The sequence below is a fragment of the Canis aureus genome, chromosome 29 (genome assembly GCF_053574225.1).
Source record: "Canis aureus isolate CA01 chromosome 29, VMU_Caureus_v.1.0, whole genome shotgun sequence".
Classification (NCBI taxonomy): Eukaryota; Metazoa; Chordata; class Mammalia; order Carnivora; family Canidae; genus Canis; species Canis aureus.
Window position 1 is genome coordinate 32,965,548 of NC_135639.1, and position 23,096 is coordinate 32,988,643.

Below are 23,096 nucleotides of genomic sequence, written 5' to 3' on the forward strand. Positions count from 1 at the left end.
TTTTAAAATGACAAATATTGATTAAATATTGTTCTATGTAAATCTTTTACTTATAATTGCTTCCTTCAATGATCCACACCTCCTGGTACGGTATAGATCCCCCTGACCCCATCAACCGTGCTTTGTCTTATATGATCACTACAATATGGTAGAAGTGACACTGTGTGATGTGTGAGGCTAGGTCATAAAGGGCACTGCAGCTCTTGCCTTGCTCTCTTGTTGCTCACTTTGGAGCAAGCTGGCCACCATGCTATGAGGACTGTCAGGTCCAGAAGAGAAGAAGCAAAGTCACCAGCCAGTAGGCAACACTAGCTTGCCAAGCAGAGACGATAAGCATCAATAACATAGAACTATTTTATCAAAAAAAAAAAAAAAAAAGAAAGAAAAAGAAAAGAAAAAAAAAAGGACTATTTTATCATAAGATGATCTTTTTTTTTTTTTAAGAAAAATAACACTGGTTCTTTGTAGAAAATTTATCACAAAGAAAATCCAGTCATCCAAATTATCTCCTGTTCTCCCAGTACTTTTTCTATTTTTCCCTTCTTTTGAGCCATACTGGATACGTTTGTATGGCCATTTTAAATGCCAGTGACAGGATCATTTGAGTTTATTCTTAGTTAAAAAAGTTCAAAAAGACAAAAAAAAAAAAAAATCCAACTCTTGAGAATTTTCCTTTCCTCACCCAACCCAGAATCCCTTTGCAGGGATCTGGAGAATCAAAGAAAAATCTCAATAATGTTATGAGGAAAGACCTATTTATAGTGAGAACCCTCACTGGGAAGGTGAATCTCAGACACTAACAACAGGTTAACTCTATGGAGTCTTACTGTATGCCAAACGCTTTATACTATCTCACTAAATCCTGTGTGAGGAGGTAGGTGTTTCTTATTATTATCATCCCCATTTTACAGATCAAGAAACTGGGGCTCACTGAGTTCGAGAAACTTACTCAGATCACGCAGTTATTCCACTGGGGAGCCAGGATTTGATTCCCTGTTATTCTGACCCAACAGACTTATACCCTTCTTCCCCATACTACCTTGCCTCCCACAAGAGTGAGGGGCAGTTACTTTATGCCAGGTGACTGCGGCTGAAAGGGAATAAGGCAGGAGACTTTATTGATAAAATGGTAATCTTATTATTAGCTTAGGGGAGAAGGCATAAGAGCAGGATTTGAGAGGTGAAGGACAAGGGCTCTCAAATCAAGGTTGCCTGCATTCACATTCCACACATGCCAGGTGGCCGCAGGTGAATGACTTTTCCTAACTTTAGTTTCTTCATTTCTTCCTTCTTTCCCTCCTTTTTTTTTTTCCCTTCCTCCCTCCCTCCTTCCCTTCCTTCCTTCCTTCCTTCCTTCCTTCCTTCCTTCCTTCCTTCCTTCCTCTCTCTCTCTCCTTCCTTCCTTCCTTCCTTCCTTCCTTCCTTCCTTCCTTCCTTCCTTCCTTCCTTCCTTCCTTCCTCTCTCTCTCTCTCTTTCTGTATGATGTCAGGATAACAGTATCTACCAAGAAATTGTTCTGAGAATTAAAAGATTTAATGCATAGGAAATGCATAGTACAAAGCTTGATACATTGTTTAGTGTTCAATAAAAATATCAAGTGACATTATTGAATGCTTGTTATCAGTGTTAGCCATTCCCAGTCAGTGGCTGGGAGCCTACAGTGCTGAGGCAATTCCAGGCAGAGCTGAGAAAAGACAGATAATGGTGGAGTTTACTGGGCACAGAGAGCAAGTGGGGATCAGTGATGGGGTTGATGGAGTTATGCAACCAGATAATTTTCTCAAGCACAGCCAACAGCATGGGATCAGAGCAGACAGAACCAATTAGGATTGCCACTGGCCGCAGGCACTGAATTCTGCTGCATATCTGAGGGACAAGATTTGTGGTGTTAGCAAAGAATAATGTATTTCCCCCAAACAATCACTACCAATTGCCTGGTCTGGGTAAATGCGATTTCCAGGGCAATTAATTCAGTGCCATTCGGCTGGTATCCAGATAACCATCTTCTGCACTTCCATACCTGAGACCAGCCAAGAACTCCATGACAGCATTGTAGTTGCCCATGTTCCAGCAGCATTTGGCCACGTGCACCAAATAGGAGAAGACTTCTCGCTTCTCCTCCATGGAGCCCGCCGTGAGGATCAGCCATGTCACCCAGGAGCTCACCTGGAAAATGCAGACAGGGTCATCCACTGAGCCTGCATCCTGCAAACTCAGTGAATATATTTAATTTGATTTATTTATTTGAGAGAGAGTGAGATCCAGAGAGATCATAGAGGGAAAGGGAGAAGGAGAGGGAGAAGCAGATTCATGCTGAGCAGGGAGCCTGACATGGGGCTCAATCCCAGGATCTTGGATCATGACCTGAGCCGAAGGCAGACACCTAACTGACTGAGCCACCCAGATGCCCCTCAATGAGTTTTGTTTTGTTTTGTTTTACAGGAAAACGTTTTCTTTTTAAAAAATCAGTTTAGTATTAGGAAATGAATGACCCAGCTGAGGGATTTGAGGTGAAGCTCTATCTAGACTGCATCACTGTTTTGCTATGGGATTCTAGGAAAGTTGCATAACCTCTCCCTATTCATCATCTTCCATCTTTAAAATAAGGAAGCTCAAAGGTAATTCGTAAACTCCCTCTTGAGCTATAAAATTCCATGAGATGGTAAGAATCTTAGGTAAGGCCTAAGGATAATATTGATTTAAATAAATTTAAATACATTTGACTGATGGACAGCAAGATTAAATGCAATCAATGCACTTAGTCCATCAATTAAAGAATATCTATCAAATAGTAAAATGCATAATATCAAATGAAAAAATGCCAAAAAATATATTTAAGCTATTCTTCACAAATGCATTATCTATTATGCCTCTCAACTGACAAAGTAATATTGGAAGAACAAATACTTAGCATTTACGAGTTGCCAGGAATTATTCTAAGTACTTTACACATGTCAACTTATCTCTCACAACAAACCTAAGAGTCAGGGATTATTATTATCCCCATTTTATAGATGAGGAAACTGAAGGACAGAGGGCTTAAGAAATTTGCTCAAGCCTTCCACTCAAAGCAGTAAAGCCTGACTTTGAATTTAGGTGTGTGTCCCAGAGGTGGCACTACTAACCACTCCCTAAACGCCTAATGTATATATACAAGCTCTGGGATGAGGGTTATTCTAATAGGATTAGTTTCTTCTACTATATGGACTAGTGTATAATATTTAATAATTACCCACTACTAAGTCCCTGCTTTATGATATGCAGCCTCAGAATCCTCTGCTTAATCTCCAAGGTTATTTGCTGCTACCTATACTTTGGTGCTAGGACACTAGTGTTCCTTTAAGTCACTTTCTCCATCTTGGCTAAAGTTGGGGCTGATAAACTCAGTTGTTAACAAACCAAAGCCTTGCTCTTAACCCCGTACAGCCCCAGTAGCTGTACGGGTTCAATAGCAGTGCTGAAACCTGGGGCCAGCTCATTTCCCTGGCCTGAGAGACAGTGAGGCCTAAACACTAGAGTTCATGGTCACCCATGGCAACTGCAGAAAAAAATTTAAGGTCCTTGGCTAGTCCACCTCCTCCCCGCCCCCATCGAGAAAATGGTAGGAATGAATGACATTCAGTGCTGGCAGCAACCACAGAGGGCAGTCCAAACCCATTTTTTCCAGATTAAGAATCTATGGCTCATGGGAGAAGTGACTTTCTGAGGTCACAATTCTTGATGTCAAAATAAGGATTCCCAGTCGGGTGCTTTTTTATCTGATGAGGGGTGACAGTTTCTTTAAACTTGGCACCACTTAGGTTTTTCTAAGCACTCAGTTAAGAGCAGTACCTCTGAACACAGAGTTGGAATAAAAGGAGAAGATACCAAGAAGAGTACTGAAAAATGATGAAAGCATAGAAAAAAGCAGGACAGAAAAGATAGGTGCTGAACACCCCTTTCCTTTTCCTACACGGAAACAATGGGGAAATAGTGGCAACGGGACCTTTGGTGATAAAACAGGGTCACGCTGTGGTACCAGCCAGCAATGCTGAATGTGGTGGACCACCTGCCACCCCTGAGCCCAGCCCAGGCCCAGTGGACTCTGAGCATGCATCTCTGTTCTCTACCTGCTCCAGACTTTGTGCAACATCAGGAGAACAGATCTGGAATCAGACTCCTAGGACAAGCCCTGGTCCAGATCATCCTGGAAGGAATTCAGAGCCTCTTGGGAAGAAGATAACCTAAGATAACTATTTGTTCTGATCTCCCGGAGCTGTTTTGAGCACACAGGAACCTTCTGGGAGCCAAACTCTCACCTGCAGCTATGAGCAATCCCTTGATCACTGTCTTGATGCCTGGTCTCCTCATCACCTGCTTACCCAGTCTGAAGTCACCTTTGTGAAACCCGGGCTCTCTAGAGCAAGAAACTGTTTTGTCAATAAAGATTGTCACTGGTGCTCTGGTGCAGTTCTTGCTTTTGTGTGATTTGCTTTTTTTTTTTTGTATATTTTTTTAATTGGAATTCAATTTGCCAACATATAGCATAACACCCAAAGTTAAAATGGTTCCTTAGACACTCATTGCATTAATTCTTGAGACCTCTGGCTATATTCTTTCTATGGCTTTAGCTTCTTCTTTTTTTTTTTTTTTTTAGCTTCTTTTTTTTAAATTGAAATTGATGGCAAATCAGTGGCTCTGGAAAGTCACGACTCCTTCAGGCTATTCTGGTACCGTGCAGTGACTTCCTAGTCTAGCAGCCTGAAAAGGTTAATTCACCTTTCCTTGGAGAAGCCTGCTTCACGAGCAGGCGCAGGCCACCACGTGGTTTGTGTCTCAATCCTGATCATGCATCCAGATTTATTTCCTATCTGTCAAATCATTTTCCATATACTTTCCCACAATGCTAGGAAAAAAATAGCGATACGGTATTTCACATGGAAACTTAATTTAAACCAGCCGTTCCATCTCTGAGTGTGAGTCCCCAGGGTCTGGTTGTTGGGATTATGTAAGCACTGTTATCATAAACACACACACACACACACACACACACACACACATATACACCATCTGCTTACAGACATATCAGGGATAATTCTTATTGTGGCCTAATGTATTCATAATTTCATGGGCATTAAGTGATGAGAGTTTCAGTCCTAATTATGAAAAATAAATGTCACCAAAAGCCCCATGAGAATTTGGCAATGACTGAAAAATGTTACCCCAAAACAAACGGTGATCATATTTACTAAGTGGAAAATAGGATGTGTTGCAATCCAGAAAGAATTTCAGGACACTGAAATCACACAGAAAAACATAAAAATCCCATACATAGAAAGTACTACGACTCAAGCCTAGGGAGCATCCCTAGAAGTAGAAAGGTGTTGAATGTGGTAGATTATTTCGCCTTTTTGAATGGTCAGCACAGAAGAAAGACAGACTCTGACCCCCAGCCCATTTCCTCCACAGTTCCTCCAGAGGCTCTGTGCTTACCCCAAGGGCCTGACCCCCGGTTCATGCCTACAACTCTTTCACAACGGCTCTTCTCCTGATGTTTCTTTTCTTCTGCCCTTGCCTTTGTCAGTACTCTTAGGCCAAACCGAACAGCCTGCTCTCCTCACATCAAACACCTTGTTGGCATTGCACAAGCTCACATTGGAAGGAATGTTCTTGCTCCATTCATGATTATCTTTCCCTGGCCCACCATGACTTGCCTACGGCCTTTGTAGAGCCAAATCCTTACCTTGGCTCCTGGGCCCCTGTTGGTTCTCCAACCTCACCGTGGCTCCCCCATACCTCTACTTTTAGGGAGATGACCAAGGCCTTTTCTTATTTCAGGGGTCTTCTATGGGAAGGCAACCCCCCAATCCTTGATCTTTGGTTTAGCTAATGCCTACTTATCTTAGACAAAACTGCCCTCAGACTCTGCCATCAAGATTCTTGCCCTGGGCTCCATGATTTAGAAGGCCCATGTTGGGGTGGAAGGGAATGTCTCTGCCTAGAGGTTGTACATCCACTTACAGATCATTCACCCCTGTAGACCTGGGACCCTGTAGATCTGCAGACCCCAAATTCCCTGTCCAAAACAGCTCAATCCCACTTCTGGGCCCGTGAGAGCCTTTTATCTGGATCAGTCCTCCTGTGGGTAGATCATAACACTAGGCCCAAAGGCTGGCTGAGTGGCCGTGGGGTGAGGATGGAGTTTGAACCTGAGGTCTGAGGTATCCACACATAGTGGAATTCCTCACACAAGGCAGCATGGAAGGAGAAGGTGGGCAGGTCACAGGCAGGGTCCTTCTCTGTGCTTGGTCCTTTGTCTTTCCTCCTGGCTCCCCTAAAGTCAGAGGCAGGGCTGCCTTTAGGAATCTGATGAAAACATCACTTTCTGGAGGAGGCCCACTCTGTTTCCTTTCTGGGCTACATCCACGTGCTGGGCCATTGTGGTGCCCCCACAATCCACACTGGTTCCCCAAAAGGCAGACATGGGGTCTGCCCCACCCACCCATGGCAATGCCTACCTAAGCACTCCCTGAGATCTGGCAAAGGAAAAAACGGACTTCCTCTAGGAAGGCTGTTCTCATGGCTCACCTCGCAACTCACATCCAGCTTCTTCCTGTTTCGCCTTGTCTTACGCTGGACCTTGAGACGAAACTTATATTTGCACTGGGACTCTCACTGCTGCAAGGACTTGCATATGTTTTATTTTTATTATATTTGTGTGCATGACTCTTTCACATGGGTCTGTTCTATCTCTGCCACTAGACCTTAAGTCCTCAAGGACAGAGACCATCTTTCCCACATCTCCAGCGTGGGGATGCTTGGTGCCTCTGACCAACAGGCAGGCCACCCAGAGTCCCAGGAGGCCTCGGGCAGAGAGGATTCTCAGCCTCCAATCGGTCAGAGATTATATTTGGGAAAAGGCTTGAACACTTCCTACTGCTGTTCCCAGGTCCAGAAAAAAAGAGACCAATGTTTTGGTGCCAAAAAGTTTTTTTTGAACATGTGGAGCAATTTTCATGGAAAGATGATCCTTTGAGGTGGGTATCTGGTCACCCTAACTGCAAGGGCTGGGTTCGAATAGTGGGGTCCATAGAAGACAATGAAAACCTGGACAAGCTGTTCTGAAGTAGTTTATGTGTGGTGCATGGTGCACCTGCCCTCCAGGAGCTTTCCTAAAATAACGCTTGAACTGTGGTCACATTGTCAGACACACACACACACACACACACCTGCCTAGGCAGCACTCTTCAAAATGCGCACCACTGGCCTCAGAACCTCTAGTGGTAGTAGTAGGGTGTTTGTTCAAATGCAGATTCCAAGGTCTCACCCAGGCTCTCTGAGAGCAGGGCCCAGGAATCTGCATTTTAAGACAACTCCCCAGTGAATTTTATGCACATTTAGGTTGAGAACTGTCCCGGAGCAGAAGCGTCCTTGGTGTAGTACCAGTCCAATACTATGGATCATCATATCTGTAACCTACTTGAGCTGGAGGTGTAACTGTAACCCACCTGCAAGCAGGCAGGAGCAATCACAGGGAGGTGGAGAGCACTGTGGTGGAGAGCACTGTGGTGGAGAGCATGGCACTGGCCCAGTGGACCAGGTTCACTCCTGTTCCACTGCTTCCTTGTGTCTGGCCCTGAGGCAAGTCTCCTAGCTATCGGCCTCAATTTTCTCTTTAGTAAAATGAGAATGATAGTATTTACCTCATAGAGGGATTGTGAGGATGAGACTAGAGACTGTAGGTGAAGATCAGAACACCATGATGCTCAGTGTGTATGTAATTAGGGCCTCAGAAGTGTTTGCCCCGAGCACAAGCCTTTCCTAGAAGAAGGGTAACTCACATATTTCCTCTTCTCTGAAGGCTTCCCTGACTCCTCATGAGGAGTAAAGTGCTCCTTTTTTTCCTCTTTAACCTCCCAGTCCCATATATATGTGTGTGTATATATACACACACATATTTATGTACATATTCATATGCGTATATTTCTAGTGCTTTGTCTGAGACAATCTCCAGCTGTGAACTCCTTAAAGCAGAGGCCATGACATGGTCACACTGGGGGCTCAGTGATGAGGATGTAGAGGCCAGCAAGTTACATGTGCCCAGGCATCCTTCTGGATGCGAAGTGGCTGCAGGAGAGTCTCTTGAATTCCATGTCTGGCTTGGCATGTTTCCACTGGTGGTGACTCTTGGTTTAGGAGGGACACAGAGGGGAAAAGAGAGGCCTTTAATGGTGGCTTCTGGAGAGGCTCTAACTACATCTTGGATTATACTCTCTCCTCTTCTTCTCACATTGCATCATAGTTGTCTACAGAATGAATTCAAATCTTCTTTTTTTTTTTTATTTTCAAACCTGGCACAGCATCTGATCTAAATTTACATCTTCAGCACTTAATTCCCACTGCTGCCCACCACTCATCTGTCGATATTTCAGCCCTACTATGTTTTATATCATCTCTTACTCTCTGCCTAGTCCTGTCTCTATGCGACTGTCTAATTTCCATGGGGTGTGAATATACAGGGGCTTTTGTTCATTTGGTTTGGCTGTCCAATGTCTCTAAATTGAAATCAGCTAGAATTCATGAGGTTGCTCCTCCCCAGCTTTTAGGCCTGGTCTCAGGGGCTTGTTCAAAGATGAGTATACGAGCCACGCCAGACCCCCCCCTTGACTGAGTTCTTCCCCAAAACGACCAGGAAAAGAGACACAATCTTTTTGTTATTATTGTAAACTGTAAAGATATGAGTTGGTTGTATTTGCCACAATATCAGGAGAGCCTACCTGGGAATGAAGACAACACAAAGTAAAAATGAAGATGGTGCGGGGGGAGCGGTGCACCTGGGTCGCTAGGTTGGTTGAATGTCTGACTCTTGGTTTTGGCTCAGGTCATGATCTCGGGGTCCTGGGACTGAGCCCCATGACAGGCTCTGCACTGAGCCTGGAGTCTGCTTGTCCCTTTCCCTCTGCCCCTTCTCCCACTCGCATGGGCACACATGCTCCTCTGTGTGTGTGTGTGTGTGTGTGTGTGTGTGCGCTCTCCCTCAAATAAATACATAAAATTTTTTTAAAAAATGAAGATTCCTGAGGCCCTTAGTTAGATTTCTAGATCAGCCATACTTGAAGCCCTATGAAGAGTCCATATACATAAACCAAAATATGCCCTTATTTTCTTTAAGCGGGTTTGAATTGGTGTTAACTTGCAACGGGGGGGGGGGGGGGGGGGCGGGGGGGCGGGGGAAGCCTTGACAAATAAATCTGATGACCCTCCTTCTTTCAACAAATACTTAATGAGTATATTGAGTATTTACTATATCCTGTGTACCATGCTCGACACCAGTAAACACGACAGACATGGCACCTGCTCTTGGGGAGGCTGGAACCTCATGGGGGAAATAATATCTGTAAGTAATTAGGGAGTGGTGTAGTGGATACTGTGACTGGCTAAGTACTAGGCCAACTTGACCCATTTCTATGCTACTATGATTGGAGGTCAGTCTTTTTACCTTTCCTTGGTCCCCACTGCTGTCCCAAAGTACTGTATTCATATCTCTGTAACAGTGCTAATTCTTCCTATAAACTGTAACTGTGTGCCTGCGCATATGCCAGGAACTAGGCTAGGCATGGGGGCACAAGGAGTTGGAGCAAGTATAAGAGAAAGAAGATATCATGTCCTGCCTTGCAATTAAGTCAGATGTATTTATATATATCCACCTTCTCTAAATTGTCAACTCCTTGAGGATAGAAACCATAGTATTCTGGCCATCCTTCTCTTGTTTGCAAAATGTTCTCTCCCTGGTTTGCAAAAAGATGTTTGTTCTCAAATTCTTTAACTAAAAATTCCTGAAATTCTAAATTCTAAATTTCTTAGAATTGTTTACTGTTTCTCTTAAAATGTTTTTTTCTTTATTTTGGTTCCATTTAACCGACAGTTTGTGTCAATAAACTACATGTAAATATTCTCAATGTGAATTCTACAGGTTTTGACAAGTGTTCAATTCCACAGGACATACTTAATTTAAACTGCCTTTCTGTACAAAGAATACATTTATTCTAAGTTTTGAAAATGTTTTGCTGTTCCGCTCTCTGTGACAGTGCACTCTTTTTTTAAGTTGAGGTATAACTGACATATAACATATTAGTTTCAGGCAAACAACATGATTCAATACATATCTATATTGCAAAATGATGGCTACAATTAAGTCTAGTTAACTCCCATCACCATGCATAGTTATAATTTTTTTTTCTTGTGATGAGGACTTTTACAATCTACTCTTAGTAACTTTCAGATATGCAATACATATTATTAATTGTGATTACCATGCTGTTCATCACATCCCCATGAGTCAATTATTATTTTTTACTTTTTTATTTTTAAAAAATTTTTATTTATTTTTTCATGAGAGACACAGAGGCACAGACATAGGCAGAGGGAGAAGCAGGCTCCCCACTGAGGAGGGAGCCTGATATGGGACTCAATACCAGGACCCTGGGACCACAACCTGAGCTGAAGGCAGATGCTCAACCACTGAGCCACCCAGGTGCCCCCTCACCCAAGACTTAATTATTTTGTAATTGGAGGTTAGTACCTTTTGACCCTCTTCACCCATTTTCCCCACTCTGTAACCTCACTTCTGGCAACCACCAATCTCTATATCTATGAGCTTGGTTTGTTGTTGTTTTAATTCTGTATATAAGTAAGATCAGAGGTATTTATCTTTCCCTGTCTGACTTATTTTACTTAGCTCGTTCTCTCAGCCATCTATGTTGTCACAAATGGCAAGATTTCATTCTTTTTTATGGCTACTTAGTGTTTTAAAAGCTACTAGAGGAAACATTTTGACTTCAATATGCAAATACCATTTCTAGTTAAATGGATTGCTGAGAACTGCCAAGGGCTACGCAGGATGTGTTATCCTCCACTCCCTTACCAAGCTCAATTGAAGGGATCATTCATTCTGAAACCAATTATTAAATGGTATTCAAGAGTGAGTCTCATTTCATTCATATTCTCTCCTCTGGTAAAGGTATTTTATTGATAGCCCTAGAATAGGGTCTTTGTTATTTCATTTCATTTCACTTTATTTATTTTATTTTTAAAAAGATTTTATTTATTTATTCATGAGAGACACAAAGAGAAAGAGGCAGAGACACAGGCAGAGGGAGAAGCAGACTCCATGCAGGGAGCCCGATGCAGGACTCGATTCCAGGACCCCAGGATCATGCCCTGAGCCCAAGGCAGCCGCTTAACCGCTGAGCCACCCAAACGTCACTCATTTCACTTTAACAATGGGATTAAAACCCATGCCTAGGAGTTTACAGAAAAAGTCTTGATACAAGTTAGCTCCAAACTATCCTGATAGGATCAGGGCCACTTATGACTCAATTTCTTCTTCTCTTTGTATGATTTTAATAATAATACTTAGAATAACTACAGCTTCCATGCAGTGGTCATTTACATGTGAAAGGGACATTGCTTATCCTTTTTAATCCTCAGCCTTACCTGCTAGTACTTATACTGTTCCCATTTTACAGATTAGTAAACTGAGGTTCAGAGTGGCAGAGCTAGTTTGTCAAGGTTACACAACCTATAAACAAGGAATGAGCCAAATGAAAATCCTCTGCTTTTAAACTACCATGTTTTACTACTTTCCATTTTCTCTTATGTGCATTAGACCAGAGTGAATTCATTATAGCTTTTAAAACTGTATTATAGCCGCAACAGCTACCCTGATCTAGTGAGCAAAGAAATGCCTTAACAACACTATAGTGAGCTCAGCTCAAAGAAGGAACATCCCCTTTAGAAACAGAATACTGGCATTCTGAAAGCTCAGAGAGGTGTAAGCATGTGCCAATTGTCTACAAATGTTCCTATTCTGTCACCTGTCTAAAATTCCATGTTTTCTATGACATGCAGAATAGGACAGGATCTCATGAATTAGAGAGTCTGGAAGGGAGAAGGTCTATGAGATTCTATCCTGCAGCTCACTTGCAGAAACAACTAGGTGTCCCAGACAGTCAAGAGATGCCCCCAAGAAACCTGTGCCCCAAATTGTGGCCACCACTGGAGTGGCCCACGTGCTTTCCCTGGTCCCTGCAGCTTCTTCATGGCAGCTGAGCTGCAAGACCTTCAGAAAATCTATACTCATTAAGCAAACGGAGGGCTCTTCTGTCCTTAAGGAGCTCATACACCACTCATTGGGCAGTGCTCTGGCCACTGGGGCATGCAGTGAGTAAGGCAGCCGCGACCCTTGCCCTCCCAGGAGATGGTGGCATCTGCACCACCCAGCATGATCCATTCCTTCCCATCCTGGTTGTGATCTGGCTCCCGTGTGGGCTCTCCTTCACTTACTCACTGAGGATCTCAACTGAGCCCTGCCAGTGGGCACGGAAAGGCCTGATTGTGTCACAGGCTCTTTTTCCTTTTGCCTTTTTCTGAAATCAGTGGAGGAATAATGCTATTAAATGCTCTTTTACCATCTACTTAAATAGACTGTTTTAAATGCTTTATTAATTAATATAATGCATTAAATTATTTAGTAAGATCAGCTAAATTAAGCTATTGGGCCCATACTCTGAAAATGTTGGTTTATATCCTTCCCGTACTACAACAACTCAATGAGGTATATGTCATTATCACCCCATTTTATAGATGAAATGGAAGCACAGAGAGGTATAGTCACTTGCACAGGGTCACACACCCTGTGCAAGTAGTAAGTCGTGAAGGTGGGATCTCAACCGAGGCATCCCAGCCAGCCCCTGAGCCCATGCTCATAATATTATCCTCTGCTGGCACAAGTCAGTTCTTGAATGCTGGTATTTCTTGGGGGTTCTGCCCTTGGCTCTTATACTATCTCTTCTCCCTAGAGGAGTTCCTTCACTAACCTCGTTTTACACCTCCTGCCCCTGCTGCTATCTCTGAATATCTATCTCTTGTCCTGTATATCCAAGAGTTAACTGGGCATTTCTAGCTGGAGGGCCCAAAGGCTCTGTAAGCCCACCCTGACCCCAGTCCCTGACTTCTTCTCTCCCTACCATCCCCATATCTCACTGGTTGCCAAGTAAGCCCAGTTATCACCTCCTCCAGGAAGCCTTCCTTGAACCCTCACATTAATGCGTCCTCTGCCCTAACCTAACTTTATCACTGCACTGTGACCACTTCCCCCCTGGCTTCTGGCACTGGAGTTCAAGCTTCCTGAAAACAGGTATGGATTATCTCACTCATCTATTTCCTGGCACAGGGTCCAGCTCAAGTGGCAGGTGCTTAATGACCTCTTGTTCTGAGTCGTGCACAAGGCACAGCTGCCACAGCAGCCGACTCAACATCAGTGCTGCTGTTGTCAGAACAGTGTCCAAGACCTGAATGCCATGGTATCTGGGGGCTGCAGTAGGGGAAGTGAGGCTAACAGCCCCACCCCATCAGCTGGGTCTTCACCCAAGAAGCTCAAGAGGCCAGTGCTGGGGAAGGATACCCAGGGAGCAGTGACATGGAAGGCCTGTGGGTAATTTGGCCCATGACTGGAAGATTCTATTTTCCTTGAGATAATTAGGCATCAGAGAGTGAGGGTAATGGTGACCTTCTCATCTGCTCTGGAATTGGTGGGGCCCATTCAAGGAGCCATGAGTAATGCACAGGAAGTGGCCCCCCCAGGTTACTTATGTCCCCTGGATGGGGAAGTCACTGTGCATAGGTCATACTGCTTGGGAAAAGGAGAAGAGTGAAGGCTGTCTTTCAGGGTCACCAAGTAAGTCCAGAGGTTCTGAGACATGCTATAAATCACTATGGGCCCCGGGCAGGTGGATACCTGTCACAAGAAAGTAAAAATGAGCCCAGCAAGTCACTCTTTGACTTGTAGGGCCCAATATCAAATGTTTGCTGATTGCAGTGAGGATGGTGAGCAGGGAAGAGCAGACTAATAATGAAACCAACACTAATGATCAAGCAGGAAGGAGAGAATGCAAGGAAATAAAATGGTTTGCATGTTTTGGCATATGTTCCCCTGAAGATAAATCTGTGTGAAGAAAGAAAGGATATTGGCATCCTACCAAGATTAATTACATCCTGGCCAAGCTGGACACTGGTGCATATAATAGATCATTAAGGAGGTAATTCAATCTACTGTCGGTACAGTACATGTGTGGAGGGGTGAGCTTCTGTGAATGAAACTTGTTAGGGAATAAATTTGATGAAAACCATAATTCAGTCTCTTCAACTTCCCTGTTCTAAAGGAGGGTGGGGGAGAGATGGGAACACAGGCTGGGCAGCCAGAGACATGGCAGGTTCATTTCTTGGCCCGGCTTTTTTATTATTTCTATGACCTTGAGACTCAACTGATTATCCATAAAATGGTAATGATAAACCTCCTATATTGTAAGAAGTATTTAAAAAGAGTCTTTTTTTTTTTTTTTTAAGACATATAGGTAAAGGGCTCTATTGCTTGGACAGAGAACATACTCAATAAATGTCAACTACTATTGATAATTTAAAAAAATAACAACTTCTTTTTCAAGATCTAGTCTTTGTAGAAAACAATGTTGGCCTTTTTTATTACAGTGCTAGATTCTCTTCTCTTTAGCAGAGAGGAACTTCCTAAGGTTAAAAACCCTCAGAAAAGAATGAGCCTTCAGTTCTTTTAAAGAGGCCAGAAGGAGAAGCAGAGAAAAAGTGGAAAAGAGGCAAGAAAAGAAATTTAGGAAAAACGTATCAATAGAAAGTCTAAGGAATGTTTGCGGATGGAAAACAGGTAATGGGGAAAAGGGGTGTGGGCAGGGGCTTTGTGAGGAAGTGAGGACACAGAGATATGGCTTTGTTCCAGGGGAAGTGCTTGGAAAAATAATAGCTAATCACAAATAGATCCTAGAAAGGTGCCCTGGGAACCTTGGGCCCCCTGTCCGGGAAACATCAGGTACACGTCTGCAATGACACTTGATTCACTCCGGGATCAAACAACAGCATGAGATGTTGGCCATATCAATATCTTTCTTACTTTGGGAAAAGGAGGTCATCTCTTCTGGGGAAAGAACAGATTCTAATTCCAAATAAAACCCAATGGAGCAGTACGTGTAAGGTGAAAGTTCTAGGTTGGTCAGCACAGGATAATATTACTCAGTGTGCCTCACCAACCACTTAATCTTAAAAATAAACAGTGAATGTCCTGCTTTGATATCATGTAACTGGGAAAGGTAACTGCCTGGTAGAGCAAAGCAAAGAACTGGAGACTGACAGCTGAGAGCAGGGAAATTCAACTCGGAAGTCAGACCACTGCCCTGTGGCCTGGCTCCAGTGCTCCCAAGTGGCACCTGACACTTCATTTGTCTTGTTTGTTGACTGGCATTCTTATTCCTGTGCCTGTCCGTCTGCAGCTTTAGATTTTGAAATCCTGGCTGCTAGACAGGTGACCTGCCAATTTTTAATTATTCCCATGTGCTCTGTATACAGAAGGTGCTCAATAAATACTCCAGTATCTCTAGTTATCCCTTTCTGCTCTGAAGACCCAGATAGAGATAGGTCAGGAATGTTTTGGGGCAATGCTTCCCAAACTCTGTTCCGGGGAAATATTCTACCAGATGTAAAAGTATTTTGTGAACAAAGTATCTAAGGCTCTATAAATTTGGAAAGTGCTAGGATAAATTAAGATTTCTTTACTGGCAGGATTTCTTGGAGCTTTAAATATGCTAATGCACATGGTGAATCTCCAAGAAGGAGCTAATATTTGGAGTTTCTCAAATTCTTCTGACCATGCAATTTTTTTTTTCTTTCCCAAAGGAATACTTACATTTAGAAAGACCCTGGGATATTGGCACTGGGTCTCTCCAAACTCCTTTATCATGAAGTGAACATAGCCAGACAGGCTCATCTCCACTGGCAATTCTGGAGACCTCTCCTTGCATCTGTCCAACCTGAGAACACATTCTTTCATCTCTAGAAACTACATGGTATGAGTAGACTTCGAGAGGTAGAAATAGTCAGAAATGGCAGCATCTGATTTTATAACTGGTGTCATAAATTTGGAATCAATATATCACTGAAGGAATTTTAAAACCAAGACACAGGAAGATTTTTCTTATATTCCAAAATGAGATGAAGGCACCTTGGCAACTCTTATTTCATACCCAAGGCTGTCATGAGAACAGAGCTGAGCAGACATGTGGTTTTAGACATGTGGGTCTACTACAAAACGTGGCAGCTAATAAATCAAAAGACCTTAGCAGTTATTTATCCCATTTCTCTTATTTTTTAGATGAAGAACCCCAAGAAGTAGAGGGGTTAGGTGACTTGTCCAAGGTCACCCACCTAGTCATTGGCAGTGCCAAGGCTAGACCCCGGGTCTCCTTGCCCTCAGGACATACTGGGCTTCCATCATCTCTGTGAAGAGGATTTGTGAAAAGGCCCCTCCACCCGTGGCGCCTCAGAGAAGCAGGCTCACTTGAGTGAAGAAGTTGATGGTGAGGAAAAGGAGAGCTGGTAGCTTCAGGAATTGCTAATGATGCTGGCTCCGATGGCCTGAGGAATGGTGGCAGTGGGTCCTAGTTGGGCAAAACTCAAGGAACAAAAGGAAGAAGAGTCAGGGCTATGAAACCAGAGTGGCTAGCACAGGGTCTGCCATATCACAGCCCTCAACAGCAGCCACCTGCCTGTGGGATTTCAGACATGCTGCACCCTGAACTCTTCCCCTTCCAGCCACACATTCCAGCTGTGCCCTGCAGACCAGCTACAGAAGGGGAAAGGGCTAGGAGAGTGCAGATTTGGGGCAGAAGGAAAACAGAAGCAAGAACACATTAAAGTTGATGTGGTTGCTATGTGTCTACCAGGGATGGCAAGAGAGGTCAAAGGAGGAGACAAGAAACCTCCTCTGCTTCCTGGAGGAGAGGGGGTTGGCAGGAAGAACCTTTCCAGAAAAATCCTGCCAGGATCTGTTTCAGGAAGGGAAGAAGGTAGCTGCTCAGTGGTAGCAGCAGTGGTCATGGGTTGGGGACCCTGATTCACAGCTCAAGGGCACAAACCCCAGAATAGGAGCTGCAGAAACTCAAAACACTGGATGTGGGAAAGTTGACGTGAACTTCAGACGAGCAGAAGAGGGATTAGTTTAGCAAATGGGGGCTATGATGCTGGCAGGACTTGGGATTTCGCCCAGTGGGCTGAAGTTAGAGCCTGCTCCTTGTCATCAGGAGAGTCCGTAAAAGAAATCTGGGAGTGTTGACAGTTTTGGGGGTGTGTCGACAGTCTCTATAAAAGTGAACGACCTCTTTGGGGTTTGGTAATTTAAGGGGTACATAGAGCTGTGGCAAGATTGGGGGCGGCGGCCAAACACCAGCCTTACTTTTCCTCTCTAGAAGGGCTGACTGTTCACTCTGGATGGGTAAAGATGTGTTCCATTTCTGGCTTGAGAAATCTCTTTAGGGAAATATTTACTTGGAAAGTGCCAAGGGTGTTGATGACAGAAACTAAAAAGTAAAAAACACACTGTTCGAGTATTAGAAAGTGACCCGTATCATACCAAAAAAATCAAAGCAAGGCAAAAAAAATAAGATCATGTTTTGGGGGATCCCTGGGTGGTGCAGCGGTTTGGTGCCTGCCTTTGGCCCAGGGCGCGATCCTGGAGACCCGGGATCGAATCCCACGTTGGGCTCCCGGTGCATGGATCCTGCTTCTCCCTCTGCCTGTCTCTCTCTCTCTCTCTCTCTCTCTCTCTGTGACTATCATAAATAAATAAAAATTTAAAAAAAAAGATCTTGTTTTGGGGATGTTGACTGGACAAATATTCTTTACTACATGCAGTGGGGGGCAGACCAAGCCTGTGTTTGAGGTCAGAGGTGCTGTTTTCAAGTCTAAGCTCTAACACTTAACTAACCGTGTGGTACGGCGCCAGTTACATAGTCTCTCTTCTTCTGTACCTCAGTTTAAAGCAGGCCTATGAGCAACACCTGCCTTAGAATTGCAGGATTACAGGAGATAAAGCAGATAAGTGTTTTGTATATCTATAAGCCTACTGGAAAGGTTAGCCAATTTTACTAATATTATTGGGCACATATCCAATGATTTGGTTTTGTGTGGAACCTACATTTAATGTGGTTTTTCTCTGAAATTAGAAATTACAACTTTTAAAAATGTCTTATGTTTCCCTTGCTGTTCTCCTCTTTGGCCTCTCCCTGGCCTCTCTGTTCCATATCAGGATGGCGGAGCATCATGTCTTAGACCCCTGCAGAGAATATGCCTACAATACACCTAGCCTCACTCTTTAAATTCTGTATTTTTATATCTTTCCTGTGGCAGGGTAGAAATTAATCAGAGAAGGTGCTTTTTATATCCACAGATAAACTGAAAGATACTAATAAGAGAGTAAAGACATATTTTGGCATGAATTGTTGAGAATTCAGTGTATAATATAAAACTAAGAATATGTGAAAAATGAGATATTTTCACATAAGATTGACTAAGAGATTTCTATTTTCTCCTAATTTTCTAAGTGTTGGAAAATACAGTCAAAAACTTAAATGGTTTACTCAAATATTTTTTTGACACAAAATATTTGGCATGCACAAACTTTTAAAAACTCTAAATGAATAGACTACAGCCTTCTCTCAAATATATCCAACACCTATAGCATACAAATTTCTAAAAATTTCCTAAAAATGCTGGACATGTTTTAGTATTTTAATGATAAAACCCAGATGTCTTGTTTTACATGCCCTAGAAGAAAAGAAACATACAACCTTACAAAGAACACTCACCATTTTAAATCTGATTAAACTTCTATGCCAAAGAAGGACTGGAAAGAATATGATGTTTGTACAAACAATCTTTTAAAAAGTATTTTTCAAATCCACTTAAATGTTCTGGAAAACTCCTGAAATGTGAACCAGCAATATTTATTTACATTCCACCCCTGCACTGGAGTATTAGTTTGGGGTCATGTCGTGGTACTTGGGGGCATCCTGGTGATTATTAGCTTGATTCTCCAGTCCATGTTTTGAGGTCCCTGTTCCAGTCACTTGTACATATGACAGACATCGCCAATCAGAGCCCAGTGGTTCTCCAAATGGCTCGATATCAGAACCATAAAAATATCCAATTGCAGACGTCACCATTTAGCATCCATTTAGCACCCTATTTCAGGGTATGGGGGAGGGAGGTAGGAAGCTGTCCTTTTAAATAAAAGTTCTCCTAGGTGATTCTGATAAAGCCTAGGAAGTGATCAAGGGCCCTGGCATTCTCAAACTTAAATATGTACAGGAAGTACTGGGGATTTTGTTAAAATGTAGTTCCTGATTCAGTCGGTGTGGAGTGTGGGTGCCTGGGGGTTGAGGGGAGGAGTCTGCATTCTCAACAAATTTCCAGATGGTGCTGATGTTGCTGGTCTGGGGACCCACACCTTGCATTTTGTTCTCAAGTCTGTTCAGTGTCTTCCAACCTGGAACTGTTCTTGCATTCTTCTGTCTTTTGTGTCTTCTGCAGTTTCAAAGATGGCAGGCCTTTCATTCTGTAGGACAGCTCTCAACCTGGCTCCATGGGATATTTCCTCATGACCAGACTTAGCTTATGCTGTTTTGTCAGGAACGTTCCAGAACAAAGCTGGGCTTGGCTGGATGCCTCATATTAGAGAGCACAGGAGGATGTCAACACTGCACCACTTGGTCCTATGGATCTTGATCATGTGGCGAGTTTTTGCCAATGTAAAATCACCATTTATCTATTGATTGGTACTTTGTGGGGAGATAAATTGAGGATTGCACTGGAATCCTGCTCCTTATCAATCCTCTGTTCACCTGCCTTCTGCTGATGACTACCACCAGGATCAACCATCTACCTCTGTGACAGCTGTCAAATGGTGATTTATATTTCCACCATTCCTTCTATATTTACTAGCTGCATTCTTTGGTAAGAGTGAATTCACCCTTTCCCCCATTTATCTATTTATTTATTTATTCACTTATTTAAATCTGCATAGACTCATGGATGCAATTTTTTTTCACTATTTGGGAATCCATGACTATCATAATAAAATTCAAATTGTTCCAGTGGCTCATGAGTCCCTTTGATATGTCTCCATCATCATTGGAGCATTTCCTTGCTTTCTAGCATAACAAGATATTGTAGACTTATCTTAATTTTCTCTATCTCAGCTGTGGGATCACCCATTTCTCCAAAAAAGCCTCTGGATGGTATTTAGAATCTAGTATCTCTGTTCTAAATGTGCTCAATGCTACCAAAATGTCATTGTTTCTAGTCTCTAAGCACACAGAGCTGGAACACCCACACCCACACACATCCCTAAAACTATTCCTATAATCTATGTGTATATATGTAAAACACAAGTTCATAATGAAATCTACATTTCCATTTAATACCTCAAGGTTCTTTCTAGCCTTCTTCCTCTCTAGGATTGTAAGTATCTTTTCCAACAGTGATACACCTGGCTTCAAAGATTTGCCCTAAATGTACTTACTTATTTACCTAATTATTTGCTCAAAGTAACCAATCTCCCTCCTTTTCTATTTACCACCTATGTGGCCCCTTAACTGTCCTGCATCCTAGGACACACCATTGATGTGCCTCTGTGTGGCTTCCAGCCCCTCACCTCATTGAGGTGGGCCTGCCCCAATTCCTTTGTGTTGGGAAAGAAAAGGAAGGCTATTCATCCTTTGTAAATGGTTCAACAGTGTCCTACAATTAAGCTACAATGGTTAGTGAATTCATAATTGTGAAAGAATATTTGGCCTTTTTAATTAAACATTTACTAATGAAAAATAAATATAAAAATACTTTAAACATTGTGTATTTGTGTGTGTGTCTGAGAGAGAGAAACATCTTTTAATGATAGAAAGATAAAGAACACTCAGTAGAATAACAGAGCAATAAGTGAATCAACTATAGCTACATACATCACTAAGAATATTAATTTCAACTGCCAGTAGCATGTCACACCGACCTCCTTACTGTTCCTTGAATGTGTTAGGTATGTGTTCCACCTCCACCCTATCTCCACAGGGCATTTGCACTTACTGTTCCGTCTGCCTGGACTGCTCTTCCTGCAGTCTCCAGATAGTTCACTCCTCAACTTCTTCTGGTCTTTACTCAGATACTAGGGTCTCAGTGAGTCTTCTCTCACCACCCTCCTTAAGCTTATAATAGCCACCCCTCCCTAATACTCCCCATACCTCTTCCCTGCTTTATTTTCTCCCTAACACTTATCGTTCCATACATTTTACTTATTTTTCTTATTATCTGTCTCCACCTAACTAGAATGTAACTCGTCAGTAGAGAATTTTGTTTTTTCACTGCAGGGATCTCCAAAGCCTAGAACAGTGCCTGGCATATAGTAGCACTCAAGAAGTATTTCTGGATGAATGACTGAAGAAACAAATTAAGGATATTCCAAGAATGGCCTCAAGAAGCAAACGAAAGCACTAGCTGAATGATAACAGGAGGAAGGGCTCATTCCCAGGTTTCCTGGATCAGAAGAGGCACTCCTGGCAGCCCACCTCTGACATATAACTCTGGTTGACAGATGAACCCATTTAGGAATCTGGGGGATGCATTTTGGGGCTGCTCATCCTGGAAGGGCCTGAGGATGCTGCCGTTTTCACAACAAAGTGTTTTAAAGAAGCCACAGTACATTTGCTTCCTAGTTGAAACAGCTTGGCCTCCAGACTCTCACTAGCCAGTGCTCTCTTCCATTTCTATTTATTTCATCATTCAACAAATATTTGTGGAGCAATGTCTAAGTGATAGGACCACACTAGGGCTTCATATGCTAAGCAGACCTTTTCAAATCTACTTGCATGTAACTGTGCTTTATTTTCATTCTTTCTCCCTCCCTCCTTTAAGTGAACCCGTGCCATCCCCTCCTCTGCATCCCCCCCCCCGCCCCCGAGAACTCCAAGGTCCCTGGTTTATTTATTTATTTATTTATTTATTTATTTATTTATTTATTGGTCCCTGGTTTAATTGCTATTATTTTGAGCAAGTCATGTTTGTTGTAAAAAGAAAATCCAGTAATACAGCATTTTATATGGTAGAAGATGAAATTCCCTCCCTCCATAATAATAAAGTTTACTGGCCCTCTCTGCAGGTAGATGTCCCCAGAATCCCTGGGAAATAGGAAGGTGGGAGAAGTAGGAGAATGTTCACAAACATGAATTACTTTTGTATATGAAGGGACTTGCCTGGAATCTCAATTGTCAACCATCTGTAGCACATCACGCCTGTCAAAAGCTTGGCTGAGGCAAGTGGTATTTGAGAAAGACATTCTAAGGGTCAAAACAGGCCTTCATTCCTTAGATTTTCTAAGCTCTCCCCGCCAGCACCTGGATCAGATTATTTTAGCCCTCTCCACGGATATCTTTAGAGAGCTATGCATTTTAATGATGTCCTTTTATTGAGGGTCGATATAAAATATGGCCGGAGAAAGACTGTTTCCAATGTTTTTGTTCTGAAAGCTGCTCTTGAAGACTATCCATTTTCTATAGGACACATAAAACAATTCCTCCCAGAGTTTAGCTTGGCTTTTCTGACAATTTGGTATGCTGCTGCTTTTCCTCCCCTTTCTTCCTCTTCTTCCTTCTATTCCCTCCATTCCACACTCCTTTTTCAGATAACAAGAACAATATAGTCCATCACCTCTCTCTTTTTGTCTAGGCTATCTGGAAGCTTCTGACCAACTTTTGAATCAATGGTATCCATTTCTTTCTGCCTAGGCATTCTTGCCCACATCATTCCAACCTCGCTTGCGTGATCCTAGATTTTTTGCTGCACTGTTCTTAAAAGCCTCTTGAGGTCTTTTGTTTTGTTTTTTTCAAGGAGGAGGAGACATAAATGATACATTAACAAACAGTCCAGTGGTGACATTTTACAATTTACGGGTAAGGAAAATAAGGCCCAGAGATACTGACTTTACTAACAGCCACAAACAGCTGGTTAGGGGACACCTGGGTGGCTCAGTGGTTGAGTGTCTGCCTTTGGCTCAGGGCGTGATCCCGTGGTCCTGGGATCCAGTCCCGCCTCAGGTTCCCCACAGGGAGCCTGCTTCTCTCTCTGCCTGTGTCTCTGTCTCTCTCTCTGTGTCTCTCATGAATAAATAAATAAAATATTTTAAAAAAATTAAAAACAAATAGTTGATTAG

General features: G+C 42.8%; 1 protein-coding gene across 6 annotated transcripts in view; it reads right to left on the minus strand.

Annotated features, from left to right (window-relative positions):
- PLCE1 (phospholipase C epsilon 1) overlaps positions 1 to 23,096 on the minus strand; it is a 317,588-nt gene that overhangs the window by 85,637 nt on the left and 208,855 nt on the right. For all 6 annotated transcript variants that reach the window (XM_077878324.1, XM_077878322.1, XM_077878321.1 and 3 more), the window contains exon 5: positions 2,022 to 2,167. In XM_077878324.1, coding sequence (XP_077734450.1) covers positions 2,022 to 2,167 — 146 coding nt within the window. The remainder of the gene's footprint in view (positions 1 to 2,021; positions 2,168 to 23,096) is intronic.